At 41.5% G+C, this 18,339-nt stretch overlaps 2 protein-coding genes across 2 annotated transcripts; one reads left to right on the forward strand and one right to left on the reverse strand.

Annotated features, from left to right (window-relative positions):
* Positions 1-10,817: 10,817 nt before the first annotated feature.
* On the reverse strand, positions 10,818-12,140 carry LOC109465374 (zinc finger SWIM domain-containing protein 7-like). The gene is made up of 2 exons (XM_019762593.1): positions 11,932-12,140; positions 10,818-11,231 (listed from the first exon to the last, which is right to left on the reverse strand). Exons 1-2 carry the CDS (start codon positions 12,119-12,121, stop codon positions 10,963-10,965), a joined length of 459 nt encoding a protein of 152 aa, XP_019618152.1. The 5' UTR covers positions 12,122-12,140; the 3' UTR covers positions 10,818-10,962.
* Positions 12,141-12,982: 842 nt separating this feature from the next.
* On the forward strand, positions 12,983-17,944 carry LOC109465370 (tRNA pseudouridine synthase-like 1). The gene is made up of 8 exons (XM_019762584.1): positions 12,983-13,114; positions 13,710-13,776; positions 14,324-14,520; positions 15,111-15,257; positions 16,133-16,306; positions 16,555-16,609; positions 16,996-17,161; positions 17,797-17,944. The coding sequence occupies exons 1-8, from the start codon at positions 13,068-13,070 to the stop codon at positions 17,811-17,813; spliced, it is 870 nt and encodes a 289-aa protein (XP_019618143.1). The 5' UTR covers positions 12,983-13,067; the 3' UTR covers positions 17,814-17,944.
* Positions 17,945-18,339: the final 395 nt, after the last annotated feature.

Raw genomic sequence — 18,339 nt, forward strand, 5'->3', positions numbered from 1 at the left:
AAAGTCGTGCAAGTGCCTTTCCCAAGGGCACGAGGTCGGTGGCAGTGATACTCAGTATTAAGAACGATGTAAGTGGTGCATTTTTATTGTCTATGTATGTACCTATTGATCATCAATGTGTTTAAGTAGTGATTTTTGCCTGCGTGAATCCTTTTAGTCAATTGTGAAATTTATATTACTAAAATTGTATTCCCAGTTCAATTCAGCATGCGCGAAGCGGGAACAGCGGGACTGTGAATTCTTAATGTGAGAAATAAATAAACCAATCACTACTACATTGTTCATTGACGACCTCCCTGGGCTTGCACTGGAAACCGTAATTTGTCCACAGAAGCGTGAGGACGCAATGATGGCAGACTTTTTATGGGGCCTGCATGCCCTTTTTCGTAAGGCGTAATCGGGCCTTTCTAAAGTTCGTAATCCGTAGGCAGCCTTCCCAAAAATCAACGTAATTCGTAATAGTACAGCAATTCGTAAAGTCCTAATCATCTCTGAGACTTTAACGTAATTTGTAATCGGCGGCGTAAATTTTGCGAAATTCGTAATCACTACCCCCCATGCAGGCCCTCTTTTTAACGCGTTGTTTTGCCGGCCATCCTACAACCAGCAGCGGCGGATGCCACGCTGTGGGCGTGTACTAACCTTCTCAGGGCGGCTGGTTGTAGTCTCCACCAGACTTCTTTTGCAGACTGAATAAATCGTAGAAATCGGCCTAAAAAGGGTATCAATTGGCCAGAAAAGCTCAATTTGCCTGCCAAGAATCTCCTTTTTAGGCCGATTTCTACGATTTATTCAGCCTGCAAGAGACGTCTGGTGGAGACTAAGCTGGTTGTAGGATGGCCGGCAAAAGAACTCGTTAAAAAGTCTACAAAACGCAGCATCAAAACTCCCACCGCCCGGAGGCCTGCACAGGAGGCACGGCTCGAAATACATTTGTGCACAAAATTTTTTGGGTGCACCATATAAAACAAAACCTAATTATCGATCTTACTGCTCCTCTTGTAAGCTTGAATCTGAAATGGGAGCTAACCGCAAAATCTTACACAAGTACTACAACAAATATTTCATTTTATTCTGACCCTTAGATTCCAAGAATATCCTGTATACTATTAATACATTTAGTATGTACAAAAATACCAACAGAAAAAAATGGGTGCACAGTTCCAATTTTGGGTGCACTAAGGTGGACATGCACCCAGTATATATTTCCAGCCCTGGGAGACTATATAGAAATATAGAAAGTTTATTGCAAATTCATGCCCGATGGCTAATTGCAAGAACATAATAACAACAGTGAACAGTGATAATAAGTGATGCTAATGCTACTTTATATATACATTTGTAATTATTGTTGGGTTTGACTTCTTTTCCGTGTGCAGTGGAGTATGAAATGGCCGACATTTTGCGATATATATGAATTGGGAGGTGTTAATAGAAATGCAGTTTTTTGTAGGCTGGGAAGGTGTATATAATTTGTTCACAGAAGCGTGAGGACTCGATGATGGCAGACTTTTTAACGCGCTCTTTTGCCGGCCGTGGCTGGCGGGTACAAATCCTCTCTGGGCGGCTGGTTGTAGCCTCCACACCATGCCAAAAACTGGGGGTTTAGGGCGTCTCCATGGTCTTTGGGAGCTTTTATGTGCTATTTTCTGATTGCATATAGACAACATAGCCGGCCTGGTTGTATTACCCCCGTTTTTCGAACTGGGCTAATCAGAAAACAGCCGAAGACCACCCCAGTTCTATAACCCTGCTACGGAGGCTAGGCTGATTTTAGGATGGCCGGCAAAAGAACTCTACAAAACGCAGTATCAAAACTCCCAACCGCCCGGAGGCCTGCACAGGAGACTATAATTTGTCCACAGGAGCGTGAGGACTCGATGATGGCAGGCCGACACGACGTCATGCTGAGATAACATGACCGGCGGCCCGACACATATCATCATTAACCTGCCTGCCACTGCCCAATCATGGAGAGAAAGTTTTACCTATTTTATTTATCAGGCCATGCTGATTTGATTTTATGGATGACAACCGCGCGCGCATGAATTTTCGGCCGTTTCCAAACAAGAAAATGTTTTCAACCATACTGTGAATCGTACAAAACAGTCGCAATATGAGCAAATATATACCATAAGTTGCACACAAAAAAGGAAAACGAAACCAATGTCGTAGAATGCCAAAATCAAAGGGAAAAGGCGAAAATGTAAACAAATGAATTTGAAGAGTAGATTATTCGCCATAGCATAGTGTCATTTGTTCAACCTTCATAATTAAAGCAACTTTTTTTTGTCCGAGGTACGGGCAATTCTACGTTCTAGGAAACGCGGAGACTATCCAGAACCGTGCCTGACCTTCACCCTAACCCATTTAGGCATAGAACAAGACAGGCACGGTTCTGGATACAATATATATAGCTCTATTACGTTTCATTTGTCACCATTACTAAGTGAGTACCGCATTCAACAAATGGTCCATACTGAAAGGTACGTCGAAATCAAAGTTTAGTAGCTAAAATCGACATTTATATCAGAAGAAAGACCAGGTAATTTCCTTAATAATATGTTTTTACTGAACTTTTGTTCGTGGATTATCTCTATCTACCTTGCCTATTCTCCCCACGAAAGTTTTACATTCATGGCTTTTGACTGATTTATCATCGATGCTGATGAGAAGAGCCGTTATAATTTTTGCCAAATAATTAACATCTGAACTTTTGTTGGTGGGTTGGTTCAAAAATATAATTCTAAAAGTTATGTTTGGATGACTAAGATTATCTGCCTACTACCTATTCTCCGCACGACGGTTTTCTATCCATTGCTTTTGACTGATTTATCATCGATAATTTCTGCCGAATAATGAACACCTGACACGCGGAGCTCCCATTCCGTGCCGATCCGGCAAACTGTGCTCTCCAGCAGACCAACTCGCTCGGCATGCTATCTCTCTATTTGGCCGATTCTACCCTTTCCAGCCGCCTCCCGAAGCCTGGTAGAGGCTAAATTGAGTACCGCATTCAACAAATGGTCCATACTGAAAGGTACGTCGAAATCAAAGTTTAGTAGCTAAAATCGACATTTATATCAGAAGAAAGACCAGGTAATTTCCTTAATGATATGTTTTGCCTGAACTTTTGTTCGTGGATTATCTATCTACCTTGCCTATTCTCCGCACGGCCGCTTTCTATCCATTGCTTTTGACTGATATATCATCGATTCTGCGGCGAAGAGCCGTTATAAGTTTTGCCAAATAATTAACACCTGAAACGCGGAGCTCCCATTCCGTGCCGATCCGGCAAACTGTGCTATCCAGCAGACCAACTCGCTCGGCATGCTATCTCTCTATTTGGCCGATTCTACCCTTTCCAGCCGCCTCCCGAAGCCTGGTAGAGGCTAAATTGAGTACCGCATTCAACAAATGGTCCATACTGAAAGGTACGTCGAAATCAAAGTCTAGTATCTAAAATCGACATTTATATCAGAAGAAAGACCAGGTAATTTCCTTAATAATATGTTTTTACTGAACTTTTGTTCGTGGATTATCTCTATCTACCTTGCCTATTCTCCTCACGAAAGTTTTACATTCATGGCTTTTGACTGATTTACATTGTATCATCGATTCTGCGGCGAAGAGCCGTTATAATTTTTGCCAAATAATTAACATCTGAACTTTTGTTGGTGGGTTGGTTCAAAAATATATAATTCTAAAAGTTATGTTTGGATGACTAAGATTATCTACGTACTACCTATTCTCCGCACGAAAGTTTTCTATCCATTGCTTTTGACTGACTTATCATCGATAATTTTTGCCAGATAATTAACACCTGACACGCGCAGCTCCCATTCCGTGCCGATCCGGCAAACTGTTCTCTCCAGCAGACCAACTCGCCAACTCGCTCGGCAAGCTATCTCTCTATTTGGCCGATTCTACCCTTTCCAGCCGCCTCCCGAAGCCTGGTAGATGCTTAAGTGAGTACCGCATTCAACAAATGGTCCATACTGAAAGGTACGTCGAAATCAAAGTCTAGTATCTAAAATCGACATTTATATCAGAAGAAAGACCAGGTAATTTCCTTAATGATATGTTTTTACTGAACTTTTGTTCGTGGATTATCTATATCTACCTTGCCTATTCTCCCCACGAAAGTTTTACATTCATGGCTTTTGACTGATTTATCATCCATTCTGATGAGAAGAGCCGTTATAAGTTTTGCCAAATAATTAACATCTGAACTTTTGTTGGTGGGTTGGTTCAAAAATATACTTCTAAAAGTTATGTTTGGATGACTAAGATTATCTGCCTACTACCTATTCTCCGCACGACGGTTTTCTATTCATTGCTTTTGACTGATTTATCATCGATAATTTTTGCCAGATAATTAACACCTGACACGCGCAGCTCCCATTCCGTGCCGACCGCGCTGATAAAGGGGGCCCATCTGCCGCTGGCCCGGGCGAGATACGGGCCGGGCGAACCGATCACGACCTCTGCTGCTTTATGGGCCATGAAGGGCGCGCGCGCGGCTGTTGTTTGAATAGACGTTCTGCTGAAATCCGTTTTTCTCCCAAAATCCACGCTCTGACGACCCTGCAAAGGAACCACGCGTCGTAAACCCCACATAAAACATGATATAAACCCCACACAAAACTAGAACGTGTTATGAGGGTTATAAACTATATCAACGTGAATAATTGTCTAAAAAATCCTACAAAACAATGTGCAGAATTGTCTAACAAATACCACAAAACTGTTGTTTAAATAGAGGTTCTGCTCAAATCCGTTTTTCTCTCTCCACATCCACGCATCGACGGAACCGCTCCATAAACCCCACACAAAACGTATTACGAGGTTTGGGGGGAGGGGATATCATAAACTAATATCAACGTGAAGAATTATCTACAAACAAGTTGACTTGGTGTTGAATGATGAATGTATTGTTTTTTTTTGTATCACTATACCTTTTGTCGCTGTTCTTTTACCCATTTACTTCAGATCTTCAATGTTATGTAAGAATATACAGTAGGCCTTTGGTGCCTGAAATAAAGAATAAAAAATTAAAAAACTTCTACAAAACTAAAACGTCTTACGAGGTTTGGAGGACGTTATAAACTATATAAACGTGAAGAATTGTTAGAACGTAATATTATACGGTTTGTAGGCACGTTATAAATTATATTTACGGAAGAATTGTATAAAAAAAGACATCCCACAAACCTAGAACGGGAAAAAACTCACAAAAGTAGGGTGCATTACGAGATTTGCTGGACGTTATAAACTATATAAGAGACGTCAAACCCTTCAGACATATTTTAGACATAGCTGTAGTTTCAGACAATTACCTTTCATTATGCAGATTTTGAAGTTATTTTGTACTCTGTTTCAATGTTCTTTTAGCCGTTTTATTTCGAGAAGGAATTTCTAATGAATATCAACGTGAAGAATTGTCTAAAAAAATACCACGGTTTGGGCCACATTTAAATTATATCAACGTTAAGAATTGTGTAAAAAAAATCACAAAAATAGAACGTACTATTTCGAGGTTTGGGGGACGTTATAGAGTATATCAAGGCCAGGAATCGTGTTCAAAAATCCCACGAAACTACTACATATTATTACGAGGTTAGGGGGACGACGATCGAACTATAAAAAAGGGAAGAATTGTATTAAAATGAACATAATAAAAATATAAAATAAAATAAACTATAATGTATTACGCGGTTTGGTAGGTGTTATTAACAATACCAACGTGAAGAATCGTCTAAAAAAAGTCTCACAAAACTGAAACGTATTACGATGTTTGGGCCACATTTAAATTATATCAACGTGAAGTATTATCTTAAAAGTCCCACAAAACTAGAACGTGTTACGCGGTTTCCTTCCTTGCTTCCTTACTACGTTTGGGGGACGGTAAAAACTATATCAACGTCAAGGATCGACCACAAAAGTATAGAAAGAAACGGTTATACATGGCAATCCACGAAATACCAGTATATTGGCGACAAATTTTGTCCTCGTATTCACTACTCTGGTGCTGGTGAATAAAAAGTAAAGTAGGGTATTGAAATCCGCGACGTCCCTCATTGTATCTCGATAATATTCATCACAAATGGGACAGATAACTACTATATCTACGGTTGATAAGAAATTGGTTCTGATTTTATTAACACTGGTTTTATACATTAGATAGGAATAAAATGTCCTTGATAAAATCATGTGGGGAATTTGCTGACCCCTCGTTACCTTCCGTGCGCCCTTGTAAAATGCGGAAAGGTGTAACAAGGCCCAGGGGGATTCCCTGGCTTAGGCCACACCGCCTTAATTTTATGGATGACATCCACGCGCGCATTGATTTTCTCCTGTTCTCAAAAAAAAATATCACGTCCATCGACCTGGCTCTAGGCCTGGCTCTAGGCCTGGATAGTCCATGGTACAATACGGAGCCGGGCACCCAGGTTACCGAAGCTCCACGACTCAAGAACTCAAGTATATACGTATAGTGTCGATTTATAAATTCCGCAAAAAGCCAGCATGTTCCGGCTTGTCGTATACATCGCGTTTTACTGCTGCAAATTCACAACACCAGCTTTGCATGATTCCTGTAGTTTTAGTAGCATTTTTTTTTAATTTTTGGCCGGAATTTTTTTTATTCGCCCGCGTGCACTAGTTAGGAAGTCTTCAGAGGATAAAATTAAGACGGTGTGGCCTAATGGGGTAGGGTGCAGTTGGCAATCCCTCTGAAGGACAACAGTAAAAACCGGGCAATTATCAGATAACGAGACCCCGTAAAGGATGAGCCCACTTGAAACACATTGAAACTTGTTTGATTACCAGTATTGTTGGTGCAAAGTATTACTCTCCACCAGAGTATGTGACAGCACAAAAACTATGGGAAAATGGATAAACATATGTTGAAATGGGGTCCACTGTATGGTAAATTGTTATACTAATGTATTGTTTGAAAAATATCTCTGGGTATTTGTTATTCTTGTAATACTATGTGAACATGTCCTCTGTTTTCTTTGCTTTTGAAATAATAATAAAGATTATTTTTAAAAAAAGTATTACTCTCCAAGCAGAGCTTGGGGCTTAGGCTTATTTTTGACGTGTTTTGGGAGCGTTTTTATTGGGGTTTCTTTTATGTACTCGTATCTTTTTTTTTTACTTTGAGCAAGTGCACTATACATATAATACCCTTGCTTCGACGGGCGAATCGGATACTGTCTGGCCAATTTGATACTGTCTTGCCAATTTGATGAATTTAATACTGTATTGCAGGCACTAAAAGGTCTGCTTGAAGAGTAGTAAAGCATATCTGGCCACATCATTCAATATCATTTCCTGGAATACCGGCATTGTGCACAACGGCAGATAGTGGCATTGTCTATAATCATCACCATCATATCTTGTCATACTAAGATAGCCCATGAACAAAAAAAGGCAGGAAGCAATTGGCACATAGAAAGGACGTAAAACGCTTCCTAGATATGTCTGGAACGTTAAGATACGGTCAAATCCGTACATCGCAAAATGGTGGAGAAAGAAAGTATATAAAGAAGGGGAGAATAAAATGTTATGAATTTTATGAATCATGAAAATAAGTCCGCTGAAAGAGGGAAATGAAAGAAAGAAAACCAGTTTAACAGAAGACTAACACAATATCATTGTGGTGTTTTAAGCCACAGACTAAATAATGCTCGACAAAGAAAGTATGTAAAGAAGGGAAAAATAAACTGTTATTAATTTTATGAATCATGGAAAGAAGGTCACTGAACGACAGAAAAGAAAACTAGTTTTACAGAAGACTAACCCAATATCACAGTGGTCTTTTATGGTGTTTTAAGTCTCAGACTACATAATGCTCGACAACGAAAGTATAATATTTATGAAGAAGGGGAAAATAAACTGTTATGAATTTTATGAATCATGGAAAGAAGGCCACTGAACGAGAGAAAATAAAACTAGTTTGACAGAAGACTAACCCAATATCATAGTGGTCTTTTATGGTGTTTTAAGCCACGGGACTACATGATGCTCGACAACGAAAGTACGTATATAAAGAAAGGGAAAATAAACTGTTATGAATTTTATGAACCATGGAAAGAAGGTCACTGAACGACAGAAAAGAAAACTAGTTTGACAGAAGACTAACCCAATATCCTAGTGGTCTTTTATGGCCTCAGACTACACAATGCTTGTCACAACTAATGATCATCCACAGAAACAGCCATTGATACTGGCCATTCTCCCGCCTCCCGGCACGCAATAACACGGCTTGACCTTTTGTGTCAACCCGGCGACCCGGAGCTAACTCCACGCGTCAGAATTCCCCATGTATAATTGCGGGGCCGTTGTCGGCTGACCTTTCCGTCGAAAGAGAGCGCTCCGATAACGGAAAGGTCATCTGTTGGAATCTGAAATGTCGGGACGTTATGGGGATGGGGTGAGACGGAGGGAGATTTCATGGCCACCCTGAAAGGTGCTGATTTCTACTCTTCGCGTACCTTAATTAATAATAAATCTTAATAGACTAGTGATACATATATACTCCTAGTCAGAACCTAAATAATCTCCAAGCAGATCCCTTTCGTTGGAAAAAAGACAGTATCAAATTAGCCAGGCAGTATCCATTAGCCAGAGAAGGTCGTCGGCCACCGACGGTGGGGGTAGCGACAAAAAAACGGCCATATGTAAAAAGCTAACGATCATTCCCCCACAACCTCTGCTTGGAGAGTAAACCGAAACACAGCTACCCCTTTATGCATGCTATCAATTTGCTATGTTGAACATGAAACTAATGAAAAGCCATCACTGTCAAATTAGCCATTACCTACATGTAGGTGCAACTGAACCGAAGAAGGGTTGTCATCTAAAGCGTGTTTGTGTGTGTCTGTATTTGTGTGTGCATAGGTGTCTAAGTGATTGTTTCTGTGTGTGTGTGTGTGATTATATGTGTGTGTGTGATTATGTGCGTGTGTGAATGTGTGTGTGTGTGTGTGATTATCTGTTTATGTGAGTCTCTCTCTCTGCATGTGTGTGTTGTGAATGAACTTGCGAGAGATAATGTTACGACCTCTTACACCTCAGGATAGTACTGCAGCAGCCGTCATTTGGTTTTGGCAAGGAGATCCAGTCATTTGATTGAACCTGCTTGGTTTGGTCAATCTACCGACATGTGTGTAGTAGATTCAAGTAAAATCGTTTGTCGGCGACTAACGGAATCTGTAGTTGAACAGGTACCTATCCAAAATTATGTCTGTATAAACGATGGTAGATGATGAGTGTTAGCACCTCTAGTGGACACAAAAATCTTTCGGACACTCTAGGAGGAAGAGGGCCACCCTGACGATGCCAGATAGATTTTGAAAACTGTAAGACATTTCGCAAGTAGCATCCACTACTTTTCGTCAGTGTCACTCACTAATGGAATCTGTACTACAAGTTGAACAGGTATTTATAAAACAAATATGTTTGTACCGGTACTGTAGTAGTGCTATTTTCATTGAGATGTATCTTTGTTCATCAGTAGACCAACAAGTTCTTCGTCTGAGACATTTAGTTCCTGACACGCCTCCATGGCCTGTGAGAGCTGCACGGCTAGTACATGCTTACACACCAGAGCCTCCCCCTTCATCAGCGCAGCATAGGTGAAGTACGTGCAGGGGCAGTACACAATCCTAATGGCAGAAGAAAGGTGTTACCACCGGTATCACCTCTTGTGGACTTGGCGCTCTTTCGAGTTTGGGACATTCTTGAGGGGACAGAGGGCCAACTTAGATGCCAGAACCACAACTGTATTAAAGTTTCAGTTTATTGGGATGCCCTTTAGCCCCTTACAAGAACAGAACAGATACATACATGTACTGGTACTGGACTACTAGTAGTGTCATCATCATTGATGAGCTGTGTCTTTGTTCATCAGAACACCAACAAGATGTTCGTCTGAGACATTTAGTTCCTGGCACGCCTCCATGGCCTGTGACAGCTGCACGGCTAGTACATGCTTACACACCAGAGCCTCCCCCTTCATGTGTGCAGCATAGGTGAAATACGTGCAGGGACAGTACACAGTCCTGATGGCAGAAGAAAAGTGTTACCACCGGTATCACCTCTTGTGGACTCCACGCTCTTTAGAGTTTGGGACATAATTCCAGGGGCCAACATAGATGATAGCTGCCAGAACCACAGGTCTAGTACATTTTACACAAACAGAACACGTGCACTGGTAGTCTGGTACTATGATAAGCGCCATCGTCACTGAGCTGTAGCTGTGTCTTTGTTCATCAGAAGACCAACAAGTTCTTCGTCTGAGACATTTAGTTCCTGGCACGCCACCATGGCCTGAGAGCTGCACGGCTAGTACATGCTTACACACCAGAGCCTCTCCCTTCATCAGCGCAGCATAGGTGAAATGCGTGCACGGACAGTACAGGCCTGATGGTGGAACTTAGTTAGAAGATGGGTATTATCATCTCCCTACTAGTAGTGGACTTAAAACTCTTTGAAGTTTGGAACATTATTGAGGGAAGAGGACTAACACAGATGATAGATGCCAGAACCACAACTCTATAACCTGTTACACGAACAGAACACGTGCACTGGTACTATGATAAGCGCCATCGTCACTGAGCTGCAGCTGTATCTTTGTTCATCAGAAGACCAACAAGTTCTTCGTCTGAGACGTTTAGTTCCTGGCACGCCCTCATGGCCTGTGACAGCTGCACGGCTAGTACATGCTTACACACCAGAGCCTCCCCCTTCATGTGTGCAGCATAGGTGAAGTACGTGCAGGGGCCTAATGGCAGAAGAAAGGTGTTACCTCCGGTATCACCTCTTGTGGACTTGGCGCTCTTTGGAGTTTGGGACATTCTTGGGGCCAACATAGATGATAGATGCCAGAACCACAAGTCTATAACATGTCACACGAACAGAACACGTGCACTGGTACTATAATAAGCGCCATCGTCACTGAGCTGTAGCTGTATCTTTGTTCATCAGAAGACCAACAAGTTCTTCGTCTGAGACATTTAGTTCCTGGCACGCCTCCATGGCCTGTGAGAGCTGCACGGCTAGTACATGCTTACACACCAGAGCCTCCCCCTTCATCAGAGCAGCATAGGTGAAATACGTGCACGGACAGTACAGTCCCGATGGGAGACAGGTGTACAGTCTTCCCGAGCTCCCCACCACCAGGTACAGGTGTCTCCCACTGGGAGAACTGACGTGAGTCACTCCTGGAATGAGGAAAGATCAGGAATGTGTATGTCAGACTGTCTAAGCAGACTATGACTAAACTGCGCAAAACCAAAAAACAAATGGTTAATTCCTAATACTAGTAATAGTACAAGGCAAATTTGAGTCATAAATCATCATACAAAAATAAATGTCCAAAGGAATGTGAAAATATGTCAATATAGGTAAAGAAACCAGAAAAGAGAAAGAGGAAGAAGAAGAGTCTAACTAGCAGCCGACCAAACATTTGGAAGAAGCAAAATGTGGACTCCTACAGCTGATGAGCTATGGGACTGACCAAATGAGTGAGTGAGTAAGTGAGTGAGTGAGTGAGTGAGTGAGTGAGTGAGTGAGTGAGTGAGTGAGTGTGAGTGAGTGAGTGAGTGAGTGAGTGAGTGTGAGTGAGTGAGTGAGTGAGTGAGTGAGTGAGTGAGTGAGTGAGTGTGAGCGAGCGAGCGAGCGAGTGTGAGTGAGCGCGAGTGAATGAGCAAATGAATGAGCGAGTGACTGGCAGTGAGTGAGTGTGTGTCTGTGAGAGTGAATGAGTGAATGAGTGAATAAATGAGCGAGTGAGCAAGCATGTGAGTGAGTCACTAGTGAGTGAGTGAGTGAGCAAGCATGTGAGTGAGTCACTAGTGAGTGAGTGAGTGAGTGAGTGATGACTGCTTTGAGACTAGCAGAGACAACAACAGCAACAACAACCTTTCCGGTCCACTATGTCCAGCGCTGACAGCAGAGAAGTGCCGAACACGTCCTGCAGGGCTGACAGAAGGTCGTCTGACAGGCAGCCGTTACTGCTGTGCACATGTTTCACCTCTAACAGGAGCTGGGCAGCTACCGTCCCCAATGGAACACACGCCATGATGTCAATGTCTGTGTCTGTCAAAGGCATCCAATGCAATTTCAGGGCAGCAAAACTGGAAATAAAGGCAATCTGTATGATTTGTATCTGTATCTGTACCTGTATAGCCGGTATAACCGCCTTACGGCTTAACACACCAGCTGATAAACAGATGATATTGACATCATACAACACATTAGCATGTTTGCATATAGATCTGTATTTCATACTTTGGGCATTATTTCAAGTTTCATAGAACAGTGTAGATATAAGCCCCAACATGACTCCTTTATTTTCTTTGAGTGGTACCCCAAAAATCAGCCCAGGTTCCTAACATTAACCATTTTCTGTCACAATCTTCGGTATTTTTATTTCTCCATGAATGTCGATATAACATTTGGGATAGGTTGTCTCAACTAATTAGCATGATACTTAGAAGTTAGATAAGTTCGATCTGACTTGGAAAAATTCACTTTTCAAAACCTAAAAACTGCATGGAGCACCTTCAAAAGGTCCTTGAGGGAACAGTAGAAATCTTCATCGAGCCATCGCTTTGTCTGTCCGTCAGTTGAGTATGAACTTGATCTTCCAAAATGCCCGATCTCTGACGATCGAAGACTGACTCAAATGTTATCATCCGAAGGCGGGAAATTGGGCTGTTCAAAAAGAATAACTGAGGAGGGGGGTTGAAGAGGTCGGATTTTACATAGAGGGTTTAGTGGGTGTGGATTTTGTTGAATTTAGATTGTAAAAACCCTGGATTTGGATAAATTGAAAGGGGGTCAAGGCACTCGGACAATAATGAAAGGGGGACAAAAAGAAGAAAATCCATGCACTTCACCCCCCTCCATTTTTTTTGGAACAGCCTATTTCACCTTTGCCCTCTGACCTCCTTGCCGTCTGCTATGCTATCTCGTATCTCGTGGTCTTGCGTGGAGCGTTCCTGTTTTGTTGTCAAAAGTTTAAATTAGCTGGGCTTTTTGGTTATTGTCTGAACATGGTCCGGTACCTACTGCAATTCCAATACCTAGGAACACACTTCAGGTAATCATAGTTTTCGTCGTCTGCTTTTAGATGATGATGAAGTTAGGGGGAGGGGGGCAGCAGCATGATATGATGAAGATATTACAGTTTCTGTGATTCGATATGAGAGTTATACGTACCTCGTGCGTGTTATGGTCAATCCAAGCAACCTCCTTTATTCTAGCTTGGGTGTCAGACTGTTTCCAGGGCCAGTATATACAGGCTAGTTCCTAGCCTGGGTGCCAGACTGTCGCCAGGACCAAATTTTATTTAAATACAGGCTAGCTCATCAGCTCCAGGGCTAGCCTGGGTGCCAGACTGTCGCCAAGACCACTATACAGACTAGCTCCTCGGCTCCAGGGCTAGCCTGAGTGCCAGAATGTTGCCAGGGCCAGTATACAGGCTAGTTCCTCAGCTCCAAGGCCAATATGTCCCCAAGGAAATTTCACCACAGACATCTCTAAGACCAAGGACTTGCTTAGCCTTAGACCCTCAGCAACAGGGTGTAACTGATGTACTGGCCCTGACAACAGTCTGGCATCCAGGCTACCTTTCTGCCATTTAGCAGTCATATATACTCCAGTGATTAACCAAATACAATTTTTTTTTGTTCCAGAGGAGTCCCAAAAGTCACACCAGTGGAGAGGGCTGCAGGGTACAGTGGAATAGAAGATGCACTCTGTGTATGTATAACCCTGCTAAATGTTAAATTGTTGTCAGAGTGTTTTTCTAAGGTTTTTACATCAGAATAACATACTAAGAAGCCATGAAAAAAAAGTGTGTTTGGTAGACTGTTCCAGACAATGGGTTCAATAACGCAGTCACAAGTCATAGGAAATTACCAGGCTATATCAATAAATCAATCAAATGTTTTTTTTTTTATTCATAAAATGTGGACTTTGCAGTCAACAGCTGAATTACATCCAGTTGTACATCCAAATTCATTACACATTTATTTACTAGTACACAGGCATTGATACAAATATCCACATCATTATTCACAAAGTCTTTGACATACTGTGTCTAAGACAAACAATGACTGTTCAAGAGGTAGACCATATATGGGACGCTACTCTGTTTGTACCGCTCAGTTCTACATTTGGTAAGAGTCAGTTTGTTACTGGAACGAGTGGTGCGTTCAGTGGTGGTGCCTCTCCTGGTATAACACCATGTATACCTTGGACTCGGAGTGGGTCAATTAACCCATATCATGAATATTTTTGTTTGCAGGAAGCGTTTTTCCGGCTTCGCCTAGCGGAGCCTCCAAACATCCACGTGTCCAGCCGTACTGACTCTGGTGTCCATGCCCTGTGTAACACAGCCCACGCGGACCTGATATACGGGGAGGACAGGGAGCCGTACGAGCCTGACTCCATCGTGCACACAGTCAACCGCAGCTTCCTACACATGGGCAGGAATGACATTAGGTTAGTACATGTACACTCACTCACTCATGTCTGCATGCTCCGAGGAGCCTGGAACCTGGCAAACAGTCCTCCAGGCACTTCTATTCTGTGCTGCTCAAAAACTTGTGAATGCTACTTGAAGCGTCTGACAAGTAGCAAGTGATTGGATTACAGGGAAATGCATCTAGGCATTTTAAATACATTTCCCTGTAATCCAATCACGCATTTTTGTAGATACCGGTATGTAAATGTACATTAGGGAATGCATCTATAGCAGCGACACCTGTGCTGCAGTGCAATGTGAACCAGTCAGAACTGCCCTGAGGAAGGTGACAGACGGTCACCGAGACGTTCAGGCTGAATGAAAGACTTGGTTGTGTAAAAAGAGTGTCTTTACTCTCTTCTTCTTCAAACAAATAAGGTCAACGACTTATAATTAAAGTTAAACCAGACATCTGTAACCAGTGTTGGGTTACATCATGTTGCAATTTTATAGCAGGAGGGATTTAAACTCCTTTCAACTTATATATGAATGTGTTTGAGTAACAGAGCAGACCATATGGGAAGGTAAACATTATGCATTTGCTTGTAGTGTTTTTTTCCCCTCCCAGGCTGATGAACTGTCGCCCGGTGCCTCCCACGTTTAACTCCCGGCATCAGGCGCTAGGAAGAACCTACCTGTACCGAGTTGTGTCAGGCTGCTACCACTCCAGACTGCCCATTCCTGAGGCCAACAGGAGCTGGGGAGTTATAGAGAGGTATGAAAATGTTGAAAATGATAGTGCAGAGAGAATATACATGTTTGAAGTTAAAGCTTAAGATCCAACACCTAGAGCATTCGACCAGTCACTCTGGTCTTCCTCAGTAGACTGACCCAGTGAGGCTTGTCACGTGGCTTCTTTGGAGTGTGACGTCAACACTGGACAAGCTTAGCTGGGTCAGTCTACTGAGGAAGACCAGAGTGACTGGTCGAAAGCTCTAGGTGTACAGGGTGGTGTCAGGCTGCTACCACTCCAGACTGCCCATTCCCAAGGTCAACAGGAGCTGGGGAGTTATAGAGAGGTACGAAACATGTTTAGAGTTAGATGTTCAAAGGTTAGGTGCAGCAATCCCTTCAGTGTGATGTAGCCAGCTGCTGCCACATCGCGTGCCTGCGAAGCTGGCGTGTTACACCGAAGGGTGGTTACATGTACAAATGTATATCAGCTGTGCAGAATACAGATACAGGGAAGAAACATGCACATGCGCAAATTAATAGTGCAGGAATGATATATTGGGATCCAGCCCAAAATAAGTTTGTAATGCTTTTTTACCAACTCCTCCTATTCACAAGAAAACAGTTACTCAAGCAACAGTTAATTGTTTCTCAAGCAACCGGATAGATTTTAAAAACCTGTCAGACGTTTCACGTAGCACCCAATACTTTTCATCTTTTTCTGACTTTGAGACACTGACTTTGAGTCATTGACAAAAAGTAGTGGATGCTACTTGAAACTCTCCAAGCAGAGGTTTGCAAAATCTATCCAGTTGCTTGAGAAACAATCTACCCGGTACTGTTTTCTTGTGTATCTCATCGCCTGGATGTCTAACCTTCATCAACATACTTTTTACCCATTCCTTCATCTTACTCCAGATTAGATATCGAGGCCATGCAGGAAGCGGCAAAACATTTCCTGGGAACTCACGACTTCACAACTTTCCGAAACAAAACTCCAGAAACCTGGACCAAAGATCCCGTCAAAACCATGAAAGCTGTAGAGATCCGGAGAGCGTCTTGCTTGTTAGAGGAACATGATCCTTTCTGCAGGTAAGAAAGTCTTCATTATGTCTGCAGTAATACAGCAAACTTGGTGAAATGTCAGTACATAAAACAATAATCTGAAAGGTTGCTTTTTTGTACTTTTCTGTATGTGTTATATTTTTAAATTCTTTTGAAATTGTGTTTTTCAAGATTTATTATACAATTTCTAACAGCTACAACTGACATATAAATTGTATGGTCATCAAATGAACTTCTGAGGCTTAAAAACTCTATTTCTCATATCCTTTCTACAGAGAATTGGAGGTGCTGGAATTGATTTTTAAAAGCCGGTCATTTCTGTACAGACAGGCAAGTACACATGCTTTTTTTATTTGAGCATCACATTGATAGTATGTTATGTACTAGAGAAAGGCTTTTACTTCAATGCTTTCATTTCCAAGGAAATGTTATGTCTTGAACACTTTTCATCTTAGCAGTTACAGTGTACATGTATATGTAGCTTACAGCAAGAAAACATTCTCCAATCTTGACCATGACCAAGTTATTACTTTGTCAACAAGACTATGTTTTGGGGGCTGTATATCTCTGTGTGTCTGTGTGCGAACAGCATAACTTGAGAAATCTTGTATCAATATTTTATATAACATTTAGTATGTGAGTAGGTCTCAAATGAATACATGTACATGTAAATCACACTGGTCTAGTTCTAATGTGTTTTTTTTTTCCAATTCCAGGTCAGAAGAATGACAGGACTCCTGGTCGCCATTGGGAGAGGAAAACTACAACCCAAAGATGTCGTCACCTTGTTGGCTGCTAGAAAAATCTCTGCTTTCCCTAAAAATGCACCGGTAGCACCCGCACACGGGCTGTATTTGTGCAATGTGGAATATAATGAAAAAGGTGAGCTGTGATATCAATGATAGATATATGTGGTTTAAGCTGAAATGTGTTTTAAGTGTGGTTAAATAACTTAAAATATGGTTACGTCGATGAAGATTAGACATCCAGGTAATACGAAACGCCAAAAAGTAGTTACAGCAACTGGATATGATTTTGAAAACGTTTTCAAAATCATATCCAGTTTACTTTTAAAATATGGTTCTTCGATCATTGATTTTCCTGTAAATTTTATGGTTGAGAAAATACAATACATCACATATACACTCTTGATAGGAAATACGGGGCTCGAAATTAACGGTGATCCAATGGCCACTGACCACTAAAATTTAGGCTGGGACAACTGAAAAGACACTTTGAGGACAATAGAAAAATGATCAACATCAGAATGTCAGCCAAAAAACAGGATGGGACAGTTCATCCTCACTGAGGGACAATTTAACTTTACTTTTGGGACAGTGTTAGGACAATAGGAAGAAAAGTTAATTTCAAGGCCTGGAAATGGCACTGAAATACATGTAGTTTTTTTTTTAGTTGTAATTGTTTATGGTACATTGTATGTCACTTTGTAGCATGATGCAATATAATTACATGTATTCTATCTACATGCTAACATTTTGTCAACATTTGACTTGCAGATCTTGTCTATGACTGATGAAAAGGAAAATCGGCAAACAAGACCACAATGACAATAACCACAAGACAGCAATGTAAAAGTCATCTCAGGGCATTTACTAACAAACAAGCATTATAAAAAATATAAGTACACTTTGAACATGTTGCAATAAAACTTTTTATTGAATTTTTTTTTGACATGGTGATTCTTATCAGCAATAGAAATAGAAAAGTTGAAGATAGAGGATAATACAAGAAAATGGACCAGCACGATACTAAGTGAAACATTAAGAAGAACGGAAAATCAAGAAGGGTGGAGAAAACTGGTTGTAAGATCGTCTTTGGTGCCCTGACGGTTGATTAATAGCATGTACAAAATAGCACATATTTTACAATATATATCACAATAGTTTTGAAAGTTATAAGTTATGAAGTCAAGAGTTGCTCTTTAACGTTACCTCTCATAGCTTTATACAGACCAAGTAAACCTCCTTGTAGAGATAAAGAAGCCTGCATTATAACAATTCATGCATATTGCCATAAACAACACTGACATAATTAAGGGT

This window comes from Branchiostoma belcheri, unplaced genomic scaffold (assembly GCF_001625305.1).
Source record: "Branchiostoma belcheri isolate BF01 breed outbred unplaced genomic scaffold, Haploidv18h27 scaffold15, whole genome shotgun sequence".
Taxonomy (NCBI): domain Eukaryota; kingdom Metazoa; phylum Chordata; class Leptocardii; order Amphioxiformes; family Branchiostomatidae; genus Branchiostoma; species Branchiostoma belcheri.

Bases quoted from the DNA above. Each gene is read 5' to 3' on its own strand.
- LOC109465374 (XM_019762593.1), bottom strand. From the start codon at position 12,121: ATGCCTTTGACAGACACAGACATTGACATCATGGCGTGTGTTCCATTG. The intron at 11,232-11,931 runs GTTGTTGTTGCT...TCCTCATTCCAG, and splicing joins GGACATAGTGGACCGGAAAG to GAGTGACTCACGTCAGTTCT.
- LOC109465370 (XM_019762584.1), top strand. From the start codon at position 13,068: ATGGTCCGGTACCTACTGCAATTCCAATACCTAGGAACACACTTCAG. The intron at 15,258-16,132 runs GTATGAAAATGT...ATCTTACTCCAG, and splicing joins AGCTGGGGAGTTATAGAGAG to ATTAGATATCGAGGCCATGC. The intron at 16,307-16,554 runs GTAAGAAAGTCT...TCCTTTCTACAG, and splicing joins GAACATGATCCTTTCTGCAG to AGAATTGGAGGTGCTGGAAT.